This window comes from Balaenoptera musculus, chromosome 11 (genome assembly GCF_009873245.2).
Source record: "Balaenoptera musculus isolate JJ_BM4_2016_0621 chromosome 11, mBalMus1.pri.v3, whole genome shotgun sequence".
Taxonomy (NCBI): domain Eukaryota; kingdom Metazoa; phylum Chordata; class Mammalia; order Artiodactyla; family Balaenopteridae; genus Balaenoptera; species Balaenoptera musculus.
Window position 1 is genome coordinate 64,732,934 of NC_045795.1, and position 22,278 is coordinate 64,755,211.

The window sequence follows — 22,278 nt, forward strand, 5'->3', positions numbered from 1 at the left end:
CAGACACAAAAAACTACACATTATATGGTTTCATTTATATGAAATTCTAGAAAAGGAATTTTTAGAGCGATAGAAAGCAGGTCAGTGGTTTCCAGGAGCAAGGGAGTGGGTGAGGGGATTTACTTAAAATACAAACAAGGGAGCTTTTTGGGATGACAGAAATGCTGTACACTATGATTACAGGGATGGGTTATAAAACTCTCAAATTGGGCTTCCCTGGTGGCGCAGCGGTTGAGAATCTGCCTGCCAATGCAGGGGACACGGGTTCGAGCCCTGATCTGGGAAGATCCCACATGCCACGGAGCAACTAGGCCCGTGAGCCACAACTACTGAGCCTGCACGTCTGGAGCCTGTGCTCCGCAACAAGAGAGGCCACGACAGTGAGAGGCCAGCGCACCGCGATGAAGAGTGGCCCCTGCTTGCCGCAACTAGAGAAAGCCCTCGCACAGAAACGAAGACCCAACACACCCAAAAATAATAAATAAAGAAAGAAAGAAGGCCTAAATATGTAAATGTTTAAAAAAAAAACAAAAAAACAAAACTCTCAAATTGTATACTTAAACTTGGTAATTTTACTGTATATAAAATATAGGGTAACAAAGTTGACCAAACAAACAAAACAACATTAAGCATAGTTTCTGCAGTAGGTCTGGGGTGGGGCCCAGGCACTTGAATTTCTAACATTCCTGTATGATGCTAATGCTGGTAGTCCTGGGACCTCAGTTAGAGAAGCCTTGGTCTAGAGACACTGCAGAAAGGGGTCTATAATAAGGTGGGTATCATCTTTTTTTTTTTTTTTTTTTAAAGGCAGACTGCCACGTGCAGCGCCTCATTTGGATGTGTCTGGAGTCTTGGAAGCTTGACTACCCTACGTTCTCCTACAAATGGACCTTGAGAGCTTGTTTGGAGGTTCTAGCAGGGGAGCGCAGCTACTCGTATACCCTTGACCGAAGAACGGTCCTCCTCTATCGGGGAAGGTCGTCCTCTTCGACCGAGCGCGCAGCTTCGGGAGGGACGCACATGGAGCGGTGAGGGAGGAAGGGGACACCCGCCTAGCCAGCCAGATCAGCCAAATCAACCCTGGCGATCAATGGGGTGACAGATGTCGCAGCCAGATCGCCCTCACATCCGTGTATCATCTTAATTTGTGTCCATTCTGCACCACCACCTAGCACTCCTATCTTCAAGAACACAGACATCCCAGAAAACACTGTGGTTTTTCATACCTCTTGACATACCTCCTGAAGGCCTGGGGCTTTTCAGGATTAAGTAGAGGTCCTTTGGGAGTAAATTAAAGCACCACAGCTTCAGAAGCAAATGTGGCCAGTCAACATGTCCCATTCCTGCAACTCAGCTCTACATTCTTACCATACTAGTATACCTGCCCTGGAACACAGCTTACACCCACAGGCCTTTGCTCACATTGTTCTCTTGCCCTGAAAGATCCTTCCCTGACCTCAACTGCTGGAACTGCACTTGTTCTTTAAGCTTAGCTCAAAGGGAATTTCCTGCATGAAACCATATAGAATACATCCTGTTCTATATTCTCACTGCCACTCTTTTTTTTAAAAAAATAAATTTATTTATTTATTTATGGCTGCATTGGGTCTTCGTTGCTGCACACGGGCTTTCTCTAGTTGTGGCGAGCTGGGGCTACTGTTTGTTGCGGTGCATGGGCTCTAGGCACACAGGCTTCAGTAGTTGTGGCTCGTGGGCTCTAGAGCACAGGTTCAGTAGTTGTGGCACATGGGCTTAGCTGCTCTGCGTCATGTGGGATCTTCCCGGACCAGGGCTCGAACTGGTGTCCCCTGAATTGGCAGGTGGATTCTTAACCACTGCGCCACCAGGGAAGTCCTCAGTGCCATTCTTTTTCCTCTCATTATAGCACTTATATCTGGTCCTACTTGTCTATCTTAATAAATATTTACCGAATCAAACCAATTTCTAATTAAAAGAATTATTAACAGTGGGGCTATCTAGAAAACAAAGGCATTTAGAGATGCCACTTGGAGTAGACATCATTTTTTTGTTAGTCTTTTTTCTCGGGGAGCATCTCTCTCTCCTTTTATGATAAGCCTGATTAATCTCTGTGGTACTGGTTGGGCCAACTCCACCTCCAGGGCCCAAGGGTGGTCTGGGGATTCAGGCTTGACCAATCTGAGTCTTCCTTCTAGCCCCAGCTCTGGGTTCAGGTATGGACACATTCCCCAACCCAGACCAACCAGACATCTTCCCAGTGGCTCTTTTTTTTTTTAATTAAAAAAATTTTTTTTGGCTGCGCCGTGCAGCTTGTGGGATCTTAGTTCCCCAACCAGGGATCGAACCCATGCCCCCTGCAGTGGAAGCACGGAGTCCTAACCACTGGACCACCAGGGAATTCCCCTTCCCAGTGCTCTTGCCAGAACCACTGGCAGAGAAGTTTTAGACCCGGAAAAGTCTATAATACTCTTTACATATAATTAAAAATGGAAACACAGTAGACTAGGAAAATTATTACAGAGCACTCATCATCATGTTCCAGTCCACTGTGATGATCCTTACAGTACCCAAAAATAACATGACGAAAAGGTACAAAGGAAACACTAAAGATACCTTACAAATCTGGTCAGTCACTGAAGACTGGTTTGTGTTAGATTAGCTAAAAGGGACTTTGTGCCAAACATAGAGAGAAGGTACACAACCTTTCGACCTTCTCCAGGTTTTAACAGTGATGCAGGAAGCTTACTCAGGGTTAAAAGAAAATGACATCCAAAAGAACAAACACCGGAAGCCAAGGAAGGTGAATGGAGGCAAGAGATGTGCATAAGTCAGTGAGCTGAACATCAATGGGCTTTAGAACACTCTGCAGGAAGTGTGCCTGCGTACCGTGCAACATGAGATCCCCAAAGTGAGAGGACAAATGATGCACTAGTCCTTCAGGAGGTGGCTTCTGGGAAAGGAGCTGGGCAAGGCCCCCACTCACCTGAGTGATTATGCGCTCTCCATCCTTATAGACCTTTTCTCCTATTACATCCACAATCTTCATTCGTTCTGACACCTGAAACAATGAACATACAAATTGTAAGGAAACATCTTAATTAAAAGTCACAAATAGTATCTATACAACATTGAAATGGGCTAGAATAGTATGATTTAAGAAACCTAACGAGAATCGTTTTAACAGCTTTGCTTAAATCCCCATAAACAGACTCTTATTAAAATAGGCTTTACCTCTAGTGATTTAAGAAGCAGCACAGATTCAATAAATGATTCAAACATCTTCCTCTTTTTTGCATTATTTTTCACTATGATTCTTCTAAACGTCACACGGTCCTATAAGAAAGGATATGAAAATTCTGGTAAATGCCTGTATAAGGGAGCATCTATGGTTTAATTAACTATGCCACAGCAAACATTAGAGGTCTCTGGAAGGTACTGGGTCAACTGAGTGTTTAATGATATTTCAATATCAGTCATCGCTATGAGAAAAAGACCTGTAGCCTGAGCCAGACAGATGTCTCACATGTTGTCACCTGCTATCAAGCACTCTATGGGTGCCACCTATGGATCGGTCATAAATAGAATACAAAACTTAAAACGTCCCAATCAAACATTTGTGAGCTCACAGTCACTGTTTAATGTGAAAAGATGCACCTTCAAAAAGGGAGATAAAACAATCAGATGGTTCTTGCCCTCAAGGACTTTATAATCTCAATGGGGAGACAATACAAAATTTATAGGAATAAAAAACTACAGTTCAAGACAGCATATGAAATGTGCTAGATGAACTACAGAGACAAAGTAAGTGCCACAAGAATTCTGAGGAGAGAGATCACGACAGCCTGGAGTGATCAAGGATAATTTTGTTGCAAAAATATAAATTTATCTGGGACCTGAAGGAGAGGTAGGTTTTAAATTAATGGAGAGATAAAGTAGGAAACTCAAGATGGAAGGCAGGCACGTGAAAGATATCTTAACCCCAGCAAGTCACGGATTCATACTCAAGAGACAGTTAACCAGAGCTATGGTCAGGTACTTCTCAGATAGGTGTATGCGTGTGTGGGGAGGGACATGCAGCCAGGAGAATGTTAATTGCTTAGGGTCCTACATGAGTAGGCAGTTTTTTGTACCTAAGTTAATTGTACCTTTCTTCTACCTCGGGCTCTCAGGAATAGAAAGATTTTTTTTTTTTTTTTGAAGTACAGTAATGACATCCTAAAGGTTGAAAGAATGAAAAACAGCAAGGGGGTAAGGGCATGTTTAGCTGTAGGTTTGCTATTTTAGTACTCTTGATGATGGGGTGGGAGCTGGGTGGAGAAAACACATAGAAGACAACTGAGTTGAGATGTCTAAATAGGTTTCACTGGCTCATATTCCATCAGCCACAGAACTCCCTGGTCCTATCCCATGCCGTGCTTCATCTGCCTGACAGGAGAAGTCACCAACTGCACCCTATACTCCTAGTATAAAAGGTGGCAGACTCCTACCCTCCCTTCCTAAACTGAAGTACAAGTAATGTCTGCTCTCTGGTACTAAGCCAGATTCTGCCCCCATTTTCTTTCCCATCTGTCTGCTTGAAAAGAGCCATTCAATCTCTGACTGCTCTAATGAGCTGCATCACTTGCCACTACTTTTTTGAAGTCCAAGGTTAGAGATGTATCATTTAAAATGTTACTGTTATACTTTGGAATATTACTCCATTATCTTTAGACTTCAGTTTCTACATGTTTCCTGCACCAATCTAGGCCAAGAGTGCTGTGGAAAGAGAACAATCAAGACTGAGACAATGGGAATTATAAAATTCCCTTCCTTATGTTTGAGCAGACATTGTCAAAAAAACAGTATTTCTAAATCCATCTATAATGTTACAAAGATTACTACAATTGCAGCAATAAACTGTATTTCTAGCTAAAGAGAAAACAACTGATATCTCTATTTGTGTTCCAACCCTTTCCACGCATGCTTTTGCACTTCCCAGAGCTCTCAGGCTGTGCAAGTCCAGTTCCTATGACTGTGGAGGGTATAAAAAAACACCAGACACCAACCCAGCTTTCAGGGAGCTTCCAATGGAGCCGTGAAGAGGAAACTCCTACTGTGAAATGGTAGCTCCCTCAGGCAGCAAGTGTTCAGCGTCAAGCAAATAGCCCTGAAGTTCAAAAGAGAAAAAGAATACTACCCTTTCCTTTGACTGCAGAAAGTTTCTACTGGGACTTCCCTGGTGGCACAGTGGTTAAGAATCCACCTGCCAATGCAGGGGACACAGGTTCGAGCCCTGGTCCGGGAAGATCCCACATGCTGCGGAGCAACTAAGCCCGTACGCCACAACTACTGAGCCTGTGCTCTGGAGCCCGTGAGCCACAACTACTGAGCCCGCATGCCACAACTACTGAAGCCCACGCGCCTAGAGCCTGTGCTCCACAACAAAGAGAAGCCACCGCAATGAGAAGCCCACGCAGCACAACAGAGTGGCACCTGCTCGCCACAACTAGAGAAAGCCCGGGTGCAGCAATGAAGACCCAATGTAGCCAAAAATAAATCAATAAATTTATAATTAAAAAAAAAAAAAAAGACTCCGCACTCCGCAGGGGGCCTGGGTTCAATCCCTGGTCAGGGAACTAGATCCCACATGCTGCAACTAAAAGATCCCACATGCCGCAACTAAAAGATCCCACACGCCGCAACGTAGATCCCACGTGCTGCAACTAAGACCTGGTGCAGCCAAATAAATAAATATATATTAAAAAAAAAAAAAAGAAAGTTTCTACTCCCTTTCATGCAAGCAAGACAGAGTGGGAGCAGAGACTAAGTGTAGTGGTCATGGTGGCAGCTGCCCCCAGTAAGAGAAGGAATATAGAATCCAATTTGAGAAACTCAGTGGCAACACCAGGTCCTCCCTGCTTTAGCCTCAGAAGGCATTTCCAAAGGCCTTGGAAGGCACAAGTAAAAAGTCAGGCTATAGAGGACCCTCTGGGAGTCACTTTCCTGAAGGCGGTACTGAAGCTTTGAAAGGGTTTGGGCTATTAAGCAGGTGAATAACGCAGGAGAAAAGGGCATCTAAATAGGTCACGTAAGGCAGCAGGGAGATGAATCTCACTTAAGATAGCAGGGAGAGAAAGAAAAGACTGCAAAGAATAAGGCTAGGAACTAGGAAGGCAGGGCAGGGATCTCAGGAGAGGGAGTTTCAGGAATGGAAGGGTGAATAAAATACACTTATTTTTTTTTGGCTACCACAACCAAGGAAAGCAGGTGCCACCACTCTGTAGTACCCTACCTTGTGCAGGCACCGAGGAAACTGCTTCTCGGATGTGCTTCTATTTAATTCTCATATCCAAACCACAAGGCAAGCAGTTGTTTTTTTAAATTAATTAATTATTATTATTACTTTTTGCTGCATTGGGTCTTTGTTGCTGTGTGCAGGCTTTCTCTAGTTGTGGCGAGCAGGGGCTACTCTTCATTACAGTGCACAGGCTTCTCATTGCAGTGGCTTCTCTTGGTGGAGCACAGACTCTAGGTGCGTGGGCTTCAGTAGTTGTGGCACATGGGTTCAGTAGTTGTGGCATGTGGGCTCAGTAGTTGTGACTCATGGGCTTAGTTGCTCCACGGCATGTGGGATCTTCCCAGACTAGGGCTCGAACCCATGTCCCCTGCATTGGCAGGCGGATTTTTAACCACTGTGCCACCAGGGAAGTCTAAGGCAAGCAGTTTTACAGTTCATTTTTTTTTTTTTTTTAAATTTTTTTTATTTATTTATTTTACTTTATTAATTATTATTATTATTATTTTTTGGTTGTGTTGGGTCTTCGTTTCTGTGCGAGGGCTTTCTCCAGTTGCGGCGAGCGGGGGCCACTCTTCATCGCGGTGCGCGGGCCTCTCACTGTCACGGCCTCTCTGGTTGCGGAGCACAGGCTCCAGACGCGCAGGCTCAGTAGCTGTGGCTCACGGGCCCAGTTGCTCCGTGGCATGTGGGATCCTCCCAGACCAGGGCACGAACCCGTGTCCCCTGCATTGGCAGGCAGATTCTCAACCACTGCACCACCAGGGAAGCCCCCAGTTCATTTTTAATAAATTTCTATTGAGACTTTCTCTTTGACTTTTAGATTACTTAGGAATGGGTTGATTTCCAAGTGTTTGGAGATTTTCCTGTTATCTTTCTGTTACTGATTTCTGGTTTCATTCCATTGTGGTTAGAGAACACACTGTCTGATTTCAATTCTTTTAAAATTGTTAAGTTTTATTTTATATCCCAGGATACATGTAGTCTATCTCAGTGAACATTTGTGGGCTTGAAAAGAATGTGTATTCTCTGTTGTTGTGTGAAGTGTCCTATAAATTTCAATTTGATCCTTTTGGTCGATGGTGATGTTAAGTTCTGTATCCTTCCCAATTTTTCGTCTAGTTGTCCTATCAATTGTTGAGAAAAGGGTGTTGAAGTCTGCAAATGTAACTGTGGATTTGTCTATTTCTTCTTTCAGTTCTATCAGTTTTTGCTTTACATATTTGGAAGCTCTGTTGTTTGGTATATACATGTTTAGGGTTTCTGTGTCTTCTTGGTAGATTAACTCTTTCATTATTATGTAATGTTCCTCTTTGTCTCTGGTAATTTTCTTTGCTGTGAAGTCTACTTATCTGATATTAATATAAGTTCTCCTGCTTTCTTCTGGTTAATGTTTGCATAGTATATCTATTACTATACTTTTACTTTCTTTTTTAAAAAATTATTTATTTTTGGCTGCGTCGGGCCTTAGCTGCTGTGCACAGGCCTTCTCTAGTTGCAGTGAGTGGGGGCTACTCTTCGTTGCGGTGCGCGGGCTTCTCATTGCAGTGGCTTCTCTTGTTGTGGAGCACGGGCTCTAGGCGCGTGGGCTTCAGTAGTTGCAGCACGCGGGCCCTACAGCACACAGGCTTCAGTAGTTGTGGCACATGGGCTCAGCAGTTGCAGTACGCAGGCTCTAGGGCATGCGGGCTTCAGTAGTTGTGGCTCGCGGGCTCTAGAGCACAGGTTCAGTAGTTGTGGCACACGGGCTTAGTTGCTCTGTGGCATATGGGATCTTCCCGGACCAGGGATCGAACCTGGGTCCCCTGCATTGGCAGGCAGATTCTTAACCACTGTGCCACCGGGGAAGTCCGAAAATAAAGATTATAAGGAAGTCCTTAAAAACAAAGATTCTTACACTTTACAAAATCATTTGGCTTGAACATATTCATAAAGACTTATGTTTCTCATTTTTATGGAGATTTTTGTTTGTAATCAATTTCTGTCTGAGTTCCAGAAATGCAAAAGATACAGCACTGAGAGAAGTGGCAGCTGACAAAATTGCTGTCTTTGACCTTCTGATGCAAGTTTAGTAACTAATCTGGAAAATAATGAACTACAATTAATGAAATCTGTAGCTATATTCAAGTGTGTTTCTCAGACAGCACATACAATAATTTAAAGAACTTCCTGCCCTCTAATTAGTTAGACTGAATTAACTTGGCATAACAGCTGTTAAAAAAGTTTTTTTATTGGAGTATAGTTGATTTACAATGTTGTGTTAGTTTCAGGTGTACAGCAAAGTGAATCAGTTATACATATAAACACTCTTTGAGATTCTTTTCCCATAATGTGTATATGTCAGTCTCAATCTCCCAATTTATCCCTCCCCCCTGCTTATCCCCTGGTAACCATAAGTTTGTTTTCTACATTCATGACTCTACTTCTGCTTTGTAAATAAGTTCAGTTGGTATATTTAGATCATCTATATTTATAGTAATTATTCATATACTAGGGCTTACGTCTACCATTTTATTCAATGTTTTCTGTTCTTTCCTGTTTCCTGTTCTTCTGTTTCACTTTTCTTGCCTTCCTGCAGGTTACCTGAATGGATTTATAGAGCATTTGAGTGTATCTCTTTGTACAGATTACTTTAGTGGTTGCTCTATGTGTTATATTTATATATGTAACTTATCATGGTCTACTGGTGTCAACATTTTAGTAGTTTGAGTAAAGTGTAGAAGTTTAACTTCCATTTAGGCCCCTTTCCTTCCCCTTTAGAATATAATTGTCTTAAATATTTCCTCTATATACATTAAGAACCACGTAAGACAATGTTATAATTTTGCTTCAAGCACCTAACCTATTTTAGAAAACTCAAGAGGAGGATAGACTTTTATGCCTATCCATATGTTTACTCGATGTTATTCTTTCTCCATTCTTGATGTTCCAAATTTCTTTCTTTTATCACTTCTGCAGGTGACAAAGTCTCAGTTTTGTTTTATCTGAGAATATCTTCATTCCTGAAGGATATTCTCACTAGGTATAGAATTCTGAGTTGACAGTTCTTTTCTTTCAGCAATTGAAAAATGCTGTGCTACTTCCTTCTGGCCTTCATGGATAGGAAATCTGGTGTCATTCAAATTGTTTTTCCTCTGTAGGTAAAGCGTTGTTTCTCTCTAGTTGCTTTCAAATTTTTTCCTGTCTTTAGTTTTCTAAAGTTTGATTCTGATGTGTTCTGGCATAGATTTCTTTGGGTTTATCTAATTTGAAGTTCACTCAGCTTCTTGAATCTGTAGGTTTATTATCTTTCACCAAATTTGGGAATTTTCCAACTATTATTTCCTTGAATAATTTTTTAGCTCTATATTCTTTCTCCTCTCCTTCTGGGACTCTGATGACACAAATACTGTATCTTTTGTTATTATTCCACAGGCTCTGTTCATTTCAGTCTATTTTCTTTCTGTTGTTCAGACTGGGTAATTTCTATTGTTCTATCTTTAAGTTCACTGATTCTTTCCTCCCTTATATTCATTCTGCTATTGAGCCCATCTAGTGAGTTTTTATTTTGGTTACTGTATTTTCCAGTTCTAAAATTTCCATTTGGATCTTCTTTCTGTCTTCTATTTCTCCACTGAGACCTTCTATTTTTTTCCCTTTGTTTCTAGTGTGTTCATAATTGTTTGTTGAAGGATTTTTATGATGGCTGCTTTAAAATCATTGTCAGCTAATTCCAATATCTGTGTCATCTTGGTATTGACATCTTTTGATTGCCTTTTCTAATTCAGATTGAGAATTTCTTTGTTCTTGGTCTAACAAGTGATTTTCTATTGTATCCTGGACATTTTGGGTATTATGTTGTAAAACTGTATCCAATTTCATCTTCTTTTTTTGCAGGCAGTCACCCTGTCTATATATAGGGTGCCCGTATGTGTGGGAGTGCATGTTCAGCTCCCCTCTGGACTCTACTGACACTAGTCTGGCAGGGGAAGTGGAGTGCCAACTAGTAACACCACACATCACCTCATTTTGCCTCTTTGCTGCTGGATGAGGTTGGAAGTCCAGTTTCCTGCTGGCCCCAGTGACAGTGTGGGGAGGTAGAGGCAGTTTTTCCTTTGGTATTTGGCAGGAATAGGGTGGTATTATTAAAAAAGGTTTTCTATTCTGCCAAGCTGTCCTTTTCCTTGTCCTTTGGCTAAAGGGAGCAGACTTTTCTTGGGGCTGTTTTTATGTGTACCTGTTGGTAGATCTGGGTTGTAGGTTTTTCCAGCACCCTATCTGGGATATATGGGAATTAATAAGAAAACCTGGCAAACTCACTGTTATGTCCTTCCTTAATTCATGAAATCCCTAGTTCCTAGCCAGTCCACCTTCTCCTTTCCATCTTTCAGGGTCTCCTATGTTTGTTTGTAGTAAGATATCCAGAGTTTTCTAGTTTTAAGAGGGAAGACTAGTGAGGAATGGGGCTATTCCATCTTGGCCTGGACCAGAAGTTGGCATTAATGTATTTTAAAACTGAGTTTATTTTCCCCCATTATTTATTGATCTACCTTGAGTATTTTTAAGCACTGGCTTCCCAAGTGTGTGATGTATTCTTAAGCCAATGTATCTCTCATCTCTCAGGGGCAATCTTTTTTTTTTTTTTTTTGTGGGCCGCACCACATGTGGGACCCTAGTTCCCTGACCAGGGATTGAACCTAAGTCCCCTGTTCTGGAAGCAAGGAGTCTTAACCACTGGACCGCCAGGGAAGTCTCTCTCACGGGCATTCTTTTTTTAACATCTTTATTGGAGTATAATTGCTTTACAATGGTGTGTTAGTTTCTGCTTTATAACAAAGTGAATCAGCTGTACATATACATGTATCCCCGTATCTCCTCCCTCTTGCGTCTCCCTCCCACCCTCCCTATCCCACCCCTCTAGGTGGTCACAAAGCACCAAGCTGATCTCCCTGTGCTATGCGGCTGCTTCCCACTAGCTATCTATTTTACATTTGGTAGTATATGTAAGTCCATGCCACTCCCTCACTTCATCCCAGCTTACCCTTCCCCCTCCCCGTGTCTTCAAGTCCATTCTCTACGTCTGCGTCTTTATTCCTGTCCTGCCTCAGGGGCATTCTTTTTTTTTTTTTTTTTTTAGAAATTCACGTTCTTTTATTTATTTATTTATTTATTTATGACTGTGTTGAGTCTTCGTTTCTGTGCGAGGGCTTTCTCCAGTTGCGGCAAGTGGGGACCACTCTTCATCGCGGTGCGCGGGCCTCTCACCATCGCAGCCTCTCCCGTTGCAGAGCACAGGCTCCAGACACGCAGGCTCAGTAATTGTGGCTCACGGGCCCAGCCGCTCCGCGGCATGTGGGATCCTCCCAGACCAGGGCTCAAACCCGTGTCCCCTGCATTGGCAGGCAGACTCTCAACCACTGCGCCACCAGGGAAGCCCTCAGGGGCATTCTTAATTCTACATTAGTATAGCACAATAAAGTGTTCTAGTATGTCTTTAAAATGTGATTTTATTTGAGGAAATATGTTGATAATTCCAAGGTATATATTTAATTCTGCTTGTAGGATAAATGGAAACAAATTATCATAGATGTGAACATTTTAAAAGTGAAATGACCAAGTCTTTTCTCTGTAATTTGGAATAAATGGTTTGTTGATAAATCACTTCAGAGAAATGGAAAAACACATTGGTACAAAACCTTCCACAATGTCTTTCAGATAATTGGCTATAAAATATAGTGTGAACCAACAGCCCAAGGACAGAGACCAAGAAGTAAGGGGAATTAATACCATGCTATGCAAGGAGAACCATTTCTCTAACTCACCAGTCCCCAAAGGGAGCCTTCTGAAGTGGCGACAATGGTAGCAGCTCTCGGGGTGTTGTACATCAGAGCTAGTTCTCCAAAACTGCCATGGTTGTCATACTGACCAACACAGCGGGTTTGATTATCTTTTGTTACTAAAATATCATAGGTTCCCCTGGAAATAGAACAAGAAACAATTTTACTTATAATGGGCAGGTGTACATGAGTAGAAGGTTGTTGTTATTGCGGAATTCCAACAGATTTTTGCTAGTATATAGAAATATAATAGATTTTTGCATTTTGACTTTGTATTCTGTGACTTTGCTAAACTCATTTATTAGTTTTAATGAGTGAACTCGGCATTTTCTAGAGGATCATGTCATCTGCAAACAAAGACAGCTTTATTTCTTCCTTTCCAATCTGTATGCCCTTCTTCCCTCCCGTCAGTCCTTCTCTCCTCACTCCATCTTTTTCGTTTCCTTCTTTTTTCTTTGCTTTATTGCGTTGGTTAGGACCTACAGTATAATATTGCATTGAAGTGGTGAGAGGAGACATGCTTGTCTGGTTCTCCATCTTAAAGGGAAAACATTCAGTCTTTCACCATTAAGTATGAGGTTAGCTATAGGTTTTTTTTTTTAAATAAATGCCTTTAATCAGGTTGGAGAAAAGTCCCTTCTATTCCTAGTTTGCTGAGAGTTTTTATCATGGAAAGGTGTTGAATTTTGTCAAATGCTTTTCCTGCAGGTATTGAAATGATTGTATGGGTTTTCTTTTGCAGTCTGTTGAAAACTAGGATGTAGAACTGATTAAAATAAAGAAAAAAAAATGATGCAATTCTCTATCTATTGATTGTTAATGATTGCTAAAGAAAAATATTCAGAATGGACAAACATTTGGAGAAATAGGCACTCTCAATACACCACTGAAGCAAATGTAAATGTTTTAAAGTTTCTGAAAGACAATTAACAACATAACAAATTCCTTAAAGAGACCCTTTGACATAGCAATTCCATTTCTAGGCATTCTGAAGGAGATAATCAGAGATATTGGAAAATATTTAACTGCAGGGATGCTCACCAGGTAATATTTATAAGAGCAAAAACCACAATTTAATCTGCTAACAATAGGGGATAGGTCAAGTATATGTCTATATTCATATTATGCAGTCAATATAAATCGTGACATAGAATAATACTGTATCCCATGGCAAACTACTTCAAATAGATTTTAAAAATCAAGTCAATGTATATGGCCCAACATAAAAAGTATACATATAAATGTAATAAAGAGTTGACTACATTTTACATGTTTGTTAACAGCTTTCAAGCCCGACCACTCCCAATCCTTCTTCCTCTTCTGTCTCACGTCTGGGAAAGCTGAGAAGAAAACCTGGGTGCTCCCTTATTTGGCACTGATGGGATATTCAAACAAAACTAGAGCCTGCCCATATATAAGAGTACTCTGACCTCAGCCCCACCCTCTAACCACCGTGAAACGCCAAGCCAGTCACCCCTCCCTGCTGTCTTAAGTCATTTTTGGACCTCTTGGAAACCTGGCCTGTTCTCCCTTAAAAGCCTCATGTGAATGATAAATCTTTTCATACCCTCTTAGCTGTGTGTGTGGTATGATCAGTCTCAATATCTGAACCAAATTTGGGGTAATGGATCTGACCTAACAGTAAAGCATAGGAAAAAAAAGAAAAGAAGGATATACTCTGGGGATGAAATTAGGGCTAAATTACTTTCCTGTTTTGTTTTGTTTTTCCCCTAAGTTTCCTACAAAGAGCCTCCACTTGTCTGATAAAAATCACTAGGTATCATATGTTACACAAGAAGCAAAGAATAAAGCCAATCACTCAAATATCAGGTACACAGTACCAACCCTGGTCTCAAGGTAGCTCACCACTGAATAGGTAAGCTAACCTGTATTTGACCTGGTGGACAAGGCAAAAGTAACAAGTACACGAGTGGAATACATGGAACTCAGGGTAAATTCACTTACGTGTTTTTAGTCTCTCTTCCAGGAGACACTAGCAACTTAATTTTGGGAACAACACAAATAATTTCAGGAAGCCACAAAACAGTCTTTCCTAACCTCTCTCACTTCGGTCCTCTTCCAAATAACGGGACATATTTTTCTCACTGTTGTTACCATCAAATTATGTAATAATTATCTATTTAACTATGTAATAGTTACCTACTTCTAGTCTCTCCAACTAGAAAATGAGTTTTTTGAGGTCAGGAACAATATCTTTTTAATAATTTATTAACAACCACTTTCACTGCACGCAAAAGATAATTCCTCTCATTTACATGTGTAATAACAAATCATTCCCTTTGTAGACAGGTATTTCAACCTATAAGCCATGGATATGTGCAGGTAAATGCTTATTTCCCAGACTGCAGGTACCTACTGGGAGATCTGTCTTGGTGAGGGAGCACACGGCAGAGCAAGGGGGAAAGGTGGCTGTTGGAAGTGGTGATATAACTTAAAAAAATTATTCTGTCACTACTTACAGAATTCTATGAAGGAAGCATGAGCATAACAGATAAAACAGTCTTTAAGAAGACATTATTTGTATCATCTTTACTCTTTAAATAAAACATTTCTTTCCTAACCCTAACTGTAATCATCTGTCGCAGTATCAAGGGCCAAAATGTTACCCAAGGAGTACGTTCTTTTTTTTTTTTAACGTTTATTTATTTTTTAAATTAATTAATTACTTATTTATTTTTGGCTGCATTGGGTCTTCTTTGCTGCGCGCGGGCTTTCTCTAGTTGCGGCGAGCGGGGGCTACTCTTTGTTGCGGTGCGCAGGCTTCTCGTTGCGGTGGCTTCTCTTGTTGCAGAGCACAGGCTCTAGGCACGCAGGCTTCAGTAGTTGTGGTGCGCGGGCTCAGTAGTTGTGGCTCGTGGGCTCTAGAGCGCAAGCTCAGTAGTTGTGGTGCTAAGTCGGGCTTAGGTGCTCTGCAGCATGTGGGATCTTCCTGGACCAGGGCTCGAACCTGTGTCCCCTGTATTTGCGGGCGGATTCTTAACCACTGCGCCACCAGGGAAGTCCAAATAGTACATTCTTGAACATTTTCCTGAACGAGCAAAAGGCTCGACGAGACAGGGGACCAGCTGAACCTAGTACAGCTACTTGATCGAAATGAAAAGACCCTTAAAAATCTTAAAAATCAGGAAAGCAACTGGAAAAAAATCAATAAGGTCTGCAGAGTAGATGAGAGTACTGTATAAAATGTTAATATCTGATTTTTACAATTGATCTCTGCTTATGTAAGAGAATATTCTATTTTTAGGAAATATACACTGAAGTATTCAGAGGTAAAAGGGCTTATACCTGCAACTTACTTTCAAACAATAAAGCTAATGTGGTAAAACATTAATCTGGGGAACCTAGGTTTATAAGAATTTTTTTGTACTATTTGTGTAACGTTTCTATAACTCTGAAATTACTTCAAAAGAAAAAATGAAAAATAATTAATGGAAGATATTAGGTGAAGCAACATCTTATTGATCTTAAACTCTGGTGAGGGTGTTCCTTTCAGGACTGAGGAGGGGTCAGAAGGAGTCCTCCAGGTGATACTAATAGCTCAAGAGGTTAGGACACACCAGGGCGAGCAGGTCAAACCCACATATTTCATGTCTCCCAACATGATTTATACCTGGAACAGAGCCAGAAGGGGCCAGAGGTATGGAGGTTGAGGCAGTATACTCATGTGTAAAATGAGGCTAGGATTGAATGATCCAGATGACAATAAAGTGTTACGGTTATTCTTTAGAAAATCAATTCACTTGAACACTTGCAAATAACATGTTTATAAAGCATAGCTTGCACATTTCACCTAATTGTAGGTAGTGGCAACCCAAGTATGGGTTGTACTGAGGACTCAGGGCAGCAGTAGATAGAGAAAGGCAGGCTGTGGACAGAGAGGGGCAAGCTTTGAGAAGCTTGTTCACGTGGCCCTAAGTCCTGTCTGGGCTGAACAAAGCATAGGGTAAAGCACTTGCCCTGAATCATGAATCTTATTAAGTATAGCCATGCAATTGCAAAACTCCATCTCCTACCGTTCAATGACATAAAAGTTGTCCCCATCATCTCCTTGGTCAATGACATGCTCATCAACTTTGACTGTCCTTTCAAACATGGCATCGAGGACTTGAGAAAGCTGTTCCTGCAGGGAACACACAAGGAGAAAAGATGGCTTTTACATTTGTGGGGGGAAAAAAACTATGCTTATCTTAGTTGGTGACTACATGGTAGATGGTAGAAGTCCCCACATCAGACTATTCCCCACATTCAAGCAGAAACCTAAGGGCTGTCTGAAACAAATGCTTTCCTGTGGCCATTCAGCTTTGCATCTCCACATATACAGCACAGTTGCCAAGTTTTCTGAGGCAGCGTTGTTTTGAAAAAACATTCTATAATTTAAGCAAAAACAGGTATCTAAATTATGGTGCCTATTCTCCCAGCCACACCCACAAGACTGTCACCTGCCTTGATGGCTCTACTATGTCAGGTGTAAAGCCATGTGATGCCACCTTACTCCAGGTGTTGATATTAACAGGATCATCAAGGCTAAAAGGCTGAGATGGCCTCAGAGGTTATCTCATGGAACAGCACAACAACTACAACTACTAGCCAAGCACATCACTTTACCTCTCTGAGACTCAGTTTCTTCATATGCAAAAAAGGGTTTAATAAATAGTTTCTAGCTCATCAACTTTTATGACTAAAGGAGAAAAATCTAAGGAAAGTATATGTCACATAACAGGTACTCAATAAACGGGATCTATTACCAGACATGTAATACTGCTACAATCATTTATACACAACACATACAATTACTTACTTACCAATATTACCTGCCATAACCAGAAGGTAACTGTACCAGTAAGTATAATGAAAACAAAACAATGCTATTAAATTCTAACAAAACTGTGGTCTCAGTCTAGGGCCAGCATCCCTCTGTCAGGGAAATCAGTTACTGTTACGGAGCACTAAATACCAGTTTCAACTCAGAGAAAGACTTTGCCTTTGGAGGAATGTGGATTGAAGATCTGACAAGGAAATAATTTTATTGCTGCATAATTCCATGTGATTTAGTGTTCTGTCAGTGTGACTGTGCTAGCTAAAATAACATATCAGCAAAAAGCACCTCTTTAGTTCCATAGTTCCAGGGGTGTTGAATACTGTATAAGCTGACAAATACTAAAAAGGAAGGCTTGCTACTCATGTGTCATCCACGTTAATGTGGAATGTGAGCTCAGTGTTGCCCGAAATCTCATGTTTAAATACAAGTAACAAATTAAAGTTTTCACATACAATACAGACCAAACACACACATCTATACCTGGCTGTATCTGGCCTGTGGGCTGTCCATTGGCAGCCTCATGTTTTGAGTAACTCTTCTTTTTCTGGCCTGGACTCTTCAGAAACATCAGTGTCATGAGATATAGAATAAGGCATGGGGGAAGCAATCTGGGTTACAGGGGACTAAAATCATACCATGACAACCAAAAGCAACATGTGACTCAGGACTGGAAAACAAAACAAAAAAGCCAAAGAAAACTTTACAGGGAAAATCTTAAAAGCAGTTCATACATACTTATATATGTGCCTACATATACACACAAGAAACAGTGTAAATGTGGCAAAATGTTAACAACTGGTCAATCTAGGTCAAGAATATAAGAATGTTCATGGTACTATTCTCTGACTTTTCTGTAAATTTGAAAATTTAAAAACAAAGGTTTGGGAAGTAAATTTTTTAAAAATGGAAACAAATATACTCACTGGAATGGCTAAAATTTGAAAAGACAGATAATATCAAATGTTGGTTAAGGATACAGAACAATTGGAAATGTCATGTATTGTTGGAAGGAATGCAAAATGGTATAACCATTTTGAAAAACATCTGGTAGATTTTTACAATACCAAACATATACCTACCCTATGACTCAGCAATTTTGCCCTCAGGTATTTTACTGAAGAGAAATGAAAAAAAAAGTTCACAAAAAGACTTGTATAAAATGTCCAGAGCATTATTCATAAGAGCTAAAAGCAAGAAACAGACCAGGTATCCATTGTCAGAAGAATGGATAAACAAACTGGTATTTTCATATAATGGAATACTTCTCAGCAATAAAAGGGAATGAACGAACATCACCAAAACAATGACACACTGACATCATGGATCCCTTGATATGATGCTCTGAGAAGGACACAATAGAATTTCTGTGTAGTCTGGCCAAAGATATATAACCACATTTCAATCATGAGGAAACATCAGACGAATTCAAATTGAGGTATATTCTATAACGTAATTAACCAGTACTCTTCAAAGTGTCAGGATCATGAAATACTAGAAAGGACTGCAAACTATCGCAAATTGGAGGAGACTAAGGAGAAATAACAGCTAAGTGCAATGTGGGTTTCTGGACTGGATTATTAACTAGGAAAAAAAAATTAGTGAGAAAACTAATGAAATTTGAACAAGGTTTTTAGTTTAACTAATGGTATTGTAACAATGTCATTTTCCTGGTTTTGATAATTTTACTATGGTTATGTAAGATGCTAACATTGGCGGAAGCTGGATGAGGGGTATATGGGAACTCTACTATTTTTACAACTTCTTTATAAGTCTAAAACTAGTTCAAAACAAAAAGTGAAAAAAGAAAATGGAATGTTGAACAATAAGAAACAATCTCAAAAATATTGTGCTGAGTGAAAGGAATCTCTCACAACAGAGTATATATTGTATGATTCCACTTATATGAAATTCTAGAAGGCAAAATTAATTTATGGTAGAACAAATCAAAATAGAAGTTGCCTCTGGGGGGAGGTGAGCAAGAATTGATCATGAAGGGGCATAAGGAAACTTTTTGGGGTGGTGGCAATATTCTACATCTTGATAGGGGTTTGGATTACCTAAGTGTATGCTTTTGTCAAACCTAAGTACACTTAAAATGCATGCATTTCATTATATGCAAACTTTACATTAAAAAGCTATAAACAAATATTGAACCATAGTTCATGATATGCATGCTAAAGTATTTAAGGGAAATATACTGAGATCTCCAATTTACTCTGAAATTATCCTAAAAAATAAGATGGGTTAATGCAGGGGCCAGCAAACAGCTGACTGTTTTTGTAAATAATGTTTTATTGGAACACAGCCATACCCTTTCATTTATGCATTGTCTATGGTTGCTTTCCTGCTACAATAATGAAGTTGAGTAGTTGTGACAGAAATATTTAATATCTGGTTCTTTAAGCAAAAGTTTGCCAACCCCTTGGTTGAGGGTAGACAGTATATCATGTGACAAGCATAGTAAAATGTTAATGTTAGAATCAAGGCAGTGGATAAATACATGTTCTGTAAAATCCTTTCCACTTTATTGTATCTGAATATTTTCATGATAAAATGTTAGAAAAATATAATTAAATCTGAAAATTCAGTTATCATTTTTCAAGACTGAAATGGTAAAATGATGTTCTCCAGCACTAAGAAAAATCTGAATACTAGACTGACACAGCAACTTCTTTAGAACATCTGCTAGTATAAAATTTACAAGGGGTTTCATTCACAGTAGATAAAGAAGCAAGTCCCCTTTCCATTGATACAGATGGGTCTTCCAGGGAAAACAGCTGACACAGACTATTATTTCTTACAACCAGCCTTTCCTTGAACTCATGGTCCTTGTTTTATTCAATCTCAGACTAATAAAATTCTGATTAAAGTTCTCGCTATTCCTATAACCACGCAGCTACCAAACAGTCTGGTTTACAGACACCAGGGATAGTTGATTCCCTTGATTGATACAACATGAACTCATGTTTGACCAGCCAGATTCCCAGAAGGCTGTGGGGATATCTTCAGAAGACATACTTGCAGGAGCTGGGTAGTAGGAGAATTCCATTTCCCATCCTTCCTGTCTCTGCACATTCTGGGATTCCCCAGCAGGCCCAGCACCTCAGCCATTCATGTGGCTTCAGCATGTGGCCGTCAAAGTACAGAAGGAACAGGAAATTTGAAGCATCTCTGTCCTCAGGAGGTAGCCCTGTTTTCCATCTCCACCAAGAGAGGGAAGACAGGCACAGGCACAGATCCTGTGCTGGGGCCCTAAAGACACACACCACTCTGTGTGTGCCCCATGCCTGAGGTCTTCACTGAGAAATAATCATAAGAGGTGCCTTACACCAAAGGAGTGAGAAGCAGTCACACACTTCCAGTGGGTTAACGGCTACCGGCAGAGAGGACGCCACACTGGCATCTTTGGAGAAATTACTCTGTAGCATAAATAAAGACCCTCCAAACTAAGCCAGGGTCATGCAAACCTGAGCATTTCCTTTTAATATGACCCAACTGCATGGTCCTCAAATGTTACTGCCTTGGAGGAAGTACCAAAGCAGTTCAGAGAAATACTAAAAGTCATCTGAAAAGCTCATTATGGATTACAGTGCTCAACACAATGCAAACATTTGCAAGTAAGAAGAAGCTAAGGTTTTAATGCCTCATATGGCTGTGGCTAAGATGCTAAAAACTGTTTAAATGATGAATAGGACAAAAGCTAAAAGCCAAAAATATTTTAAAAATCAATGTTACCTGATCAAGATTTTTGAAAAGAAGAATATCTTTGCAAGCTTCCTGAAGTCTGCACCTCTGTTGATCAGTTTTAGGATGAATCACCTGCCAATCCAAATAAAACCAGGGAAAATTTTTTATTCTATTTTAAAATATTACTTAACTTACAAATTGGTCTATTTCTTTCTCCAAAAAATGGGAAAAATTAAGAGCATGTTTACTATAATTTTAACTCTATACAAATACCAAGCAGTACACTGATCGTGTACCGGAAATATGATAGGGGTGAAGAGTACCCACCCTGGACCGCCCACTGGCTGTGTGGCTGGCAGCAAGTCAGCTATCCACTGGGAGCCTCAGAGTCCCCAACCGAAAAGCAGAAGGTCACATATCATTCATTCAACAAATATTAAGCATCGACTAGGTGCCAGGCACCGTCTCAGCTCTAGGGACACAGCAGTGAACACAAGACAAAAACACCTGCTTTCACATTCAATAAATACATAAAGTATGTTAGAGTGACAAGGCTAAGGAGAAAATAAGGTAGGGAAGGGTGCATGTATGAGTGTGCATGTGCATGTGTGCGTCCAGATGAGGCCTGAGAAGGTGACATTTGTAAAGATCCCAAGGAACCGAGGACAACCTGAGGGAGTGAGTAATGTGGATATCTCTAAGAAGAGCACCTCAAGCAGAAGGAACAGCAAGTGAAAACAAGGTCTTATGGTTGGTTAATAGCATGTCTGAGAAAAACCAGGAGACAGGTGTGACTGATGCAGAGCGAGGGAAAAAGATCAGGAAGAGACCAGGTTTGGGGGTTAGGTGGAGGGCATTGTAGATCACAGATCTGGAACTTTTCTCTAGTGACATGGGGGCAATCTGAGGGTTCTGACAGAGGAAGGAAAGAGCTCTAATGTCTTTAAAGGCTCATGCTGGCTCCTGAGTGAAGAACAGCCTTGAGGGAGGCAACAGTGAAAGCCAGAAAGCTACTGTGATTATCCTAGTGCTAAATGGTGGTGAATAGGACCAAGGTGGTAGCCATGAAGGTGTTGAGAAGTACTGGAATTTTAAATATGTTTTGAAGACTGAGCCTATCAGATTTGCTGAAAAATTGAATGTGGGTATGAAAAAATGAGAGGAGCTGAGGGTGACCTTAAAATTTTGGACCTGAGCAACAGGAAGTTTGGAGCTGCCAAGAAGTGAGCTGGGGAAGACTGTGGGTGAAAAAGAATGTCTAAATGGAAATAGTCAGGAGCTCAGTATGAGTTGTCTATTGAAATGTAAGTGGAGATGGCAAGTAAACAACCGCTATACAAGCTAGAGTTCAAACCTCAACAGCTTAGTATTACTAGTAATATTAGTGATATCTACAAAATTAGAATTGTCATAAGGATTAAATGAGCTAATATAGGCAGTGTTTAAAACAGAACCTGGCATTTAGTAGGTGCTCAAAAACTATTACTCCTATTACTAATACTACAGATATTTAATAAATGTTTATTGAACTAAAAAAAATAATTATTGCCTAGTATAGTTGTTATAATTGAGAGACCCATCAAGCTCCTTCCTAAGTATTGTCTTCACCCTAAAAAAAGTACATTGCTTAAATTGACCAGAAATAACAGATGTCAAAAGTGTTAAGTAATTTAAATTTGTGA

At 40.5% G+C, this 22,278-nt stretch overlaps 1 protein-coding gene and 1 long non-coding RNA gene across 2 annotated transcripts in view; one reads left to right on the plus strand and one right to left on the minus strand.

The window, feature by feature from the left end:
- The window catches only part of PRKAR2A (protein kinase cAMP-dependent type II regulatory subunit alpha), a 78,587-nt gene that overhangs the window by 9,314 nt on the left and 46,995 nt on the right, over positions 1 to 22,278 (minus strand). Inside the window, exons 4-8 of the mRNA XM_036868387.1 lie at positions 20,645 to 20,728; positions 16,104 to 16,210; positions 12,055 to 12,208; positions 3,211 to 3,312; positions 2,963 to 3,037 (exon numbers count right to left, since the gene is read on the minus strand). Of these exons, the coding sequence (XP_036724282.1) occupies positions 2,963 to 3,037; positions 3,211 to 3,312; positions 12,055 to 12,208; positions 16,104 to 16,210; positions 20,645 to 20,728 (522 nt within the window). The remainder of the gene's footprint in view (positions 1 to 2,962; positions 3,038 to 3,210; positions 3,313 to 12,054; positions 12,209 to 16,103; positions 16,211 to 20,644; positions 20,729 to 22,278) is intronic.
- LOC118903374 lies at positions 1,046 to 15,110 on the plus strand. The gene is made up of 3 exons (XR_005021789.1): positions 1,046 to 1,130; positions 6,153 to 6,157; positions 15,100 to 15,110. It is a non-coding gene; the product is annotated as an uncharacterized LOC118903374 (long non-coding RNA).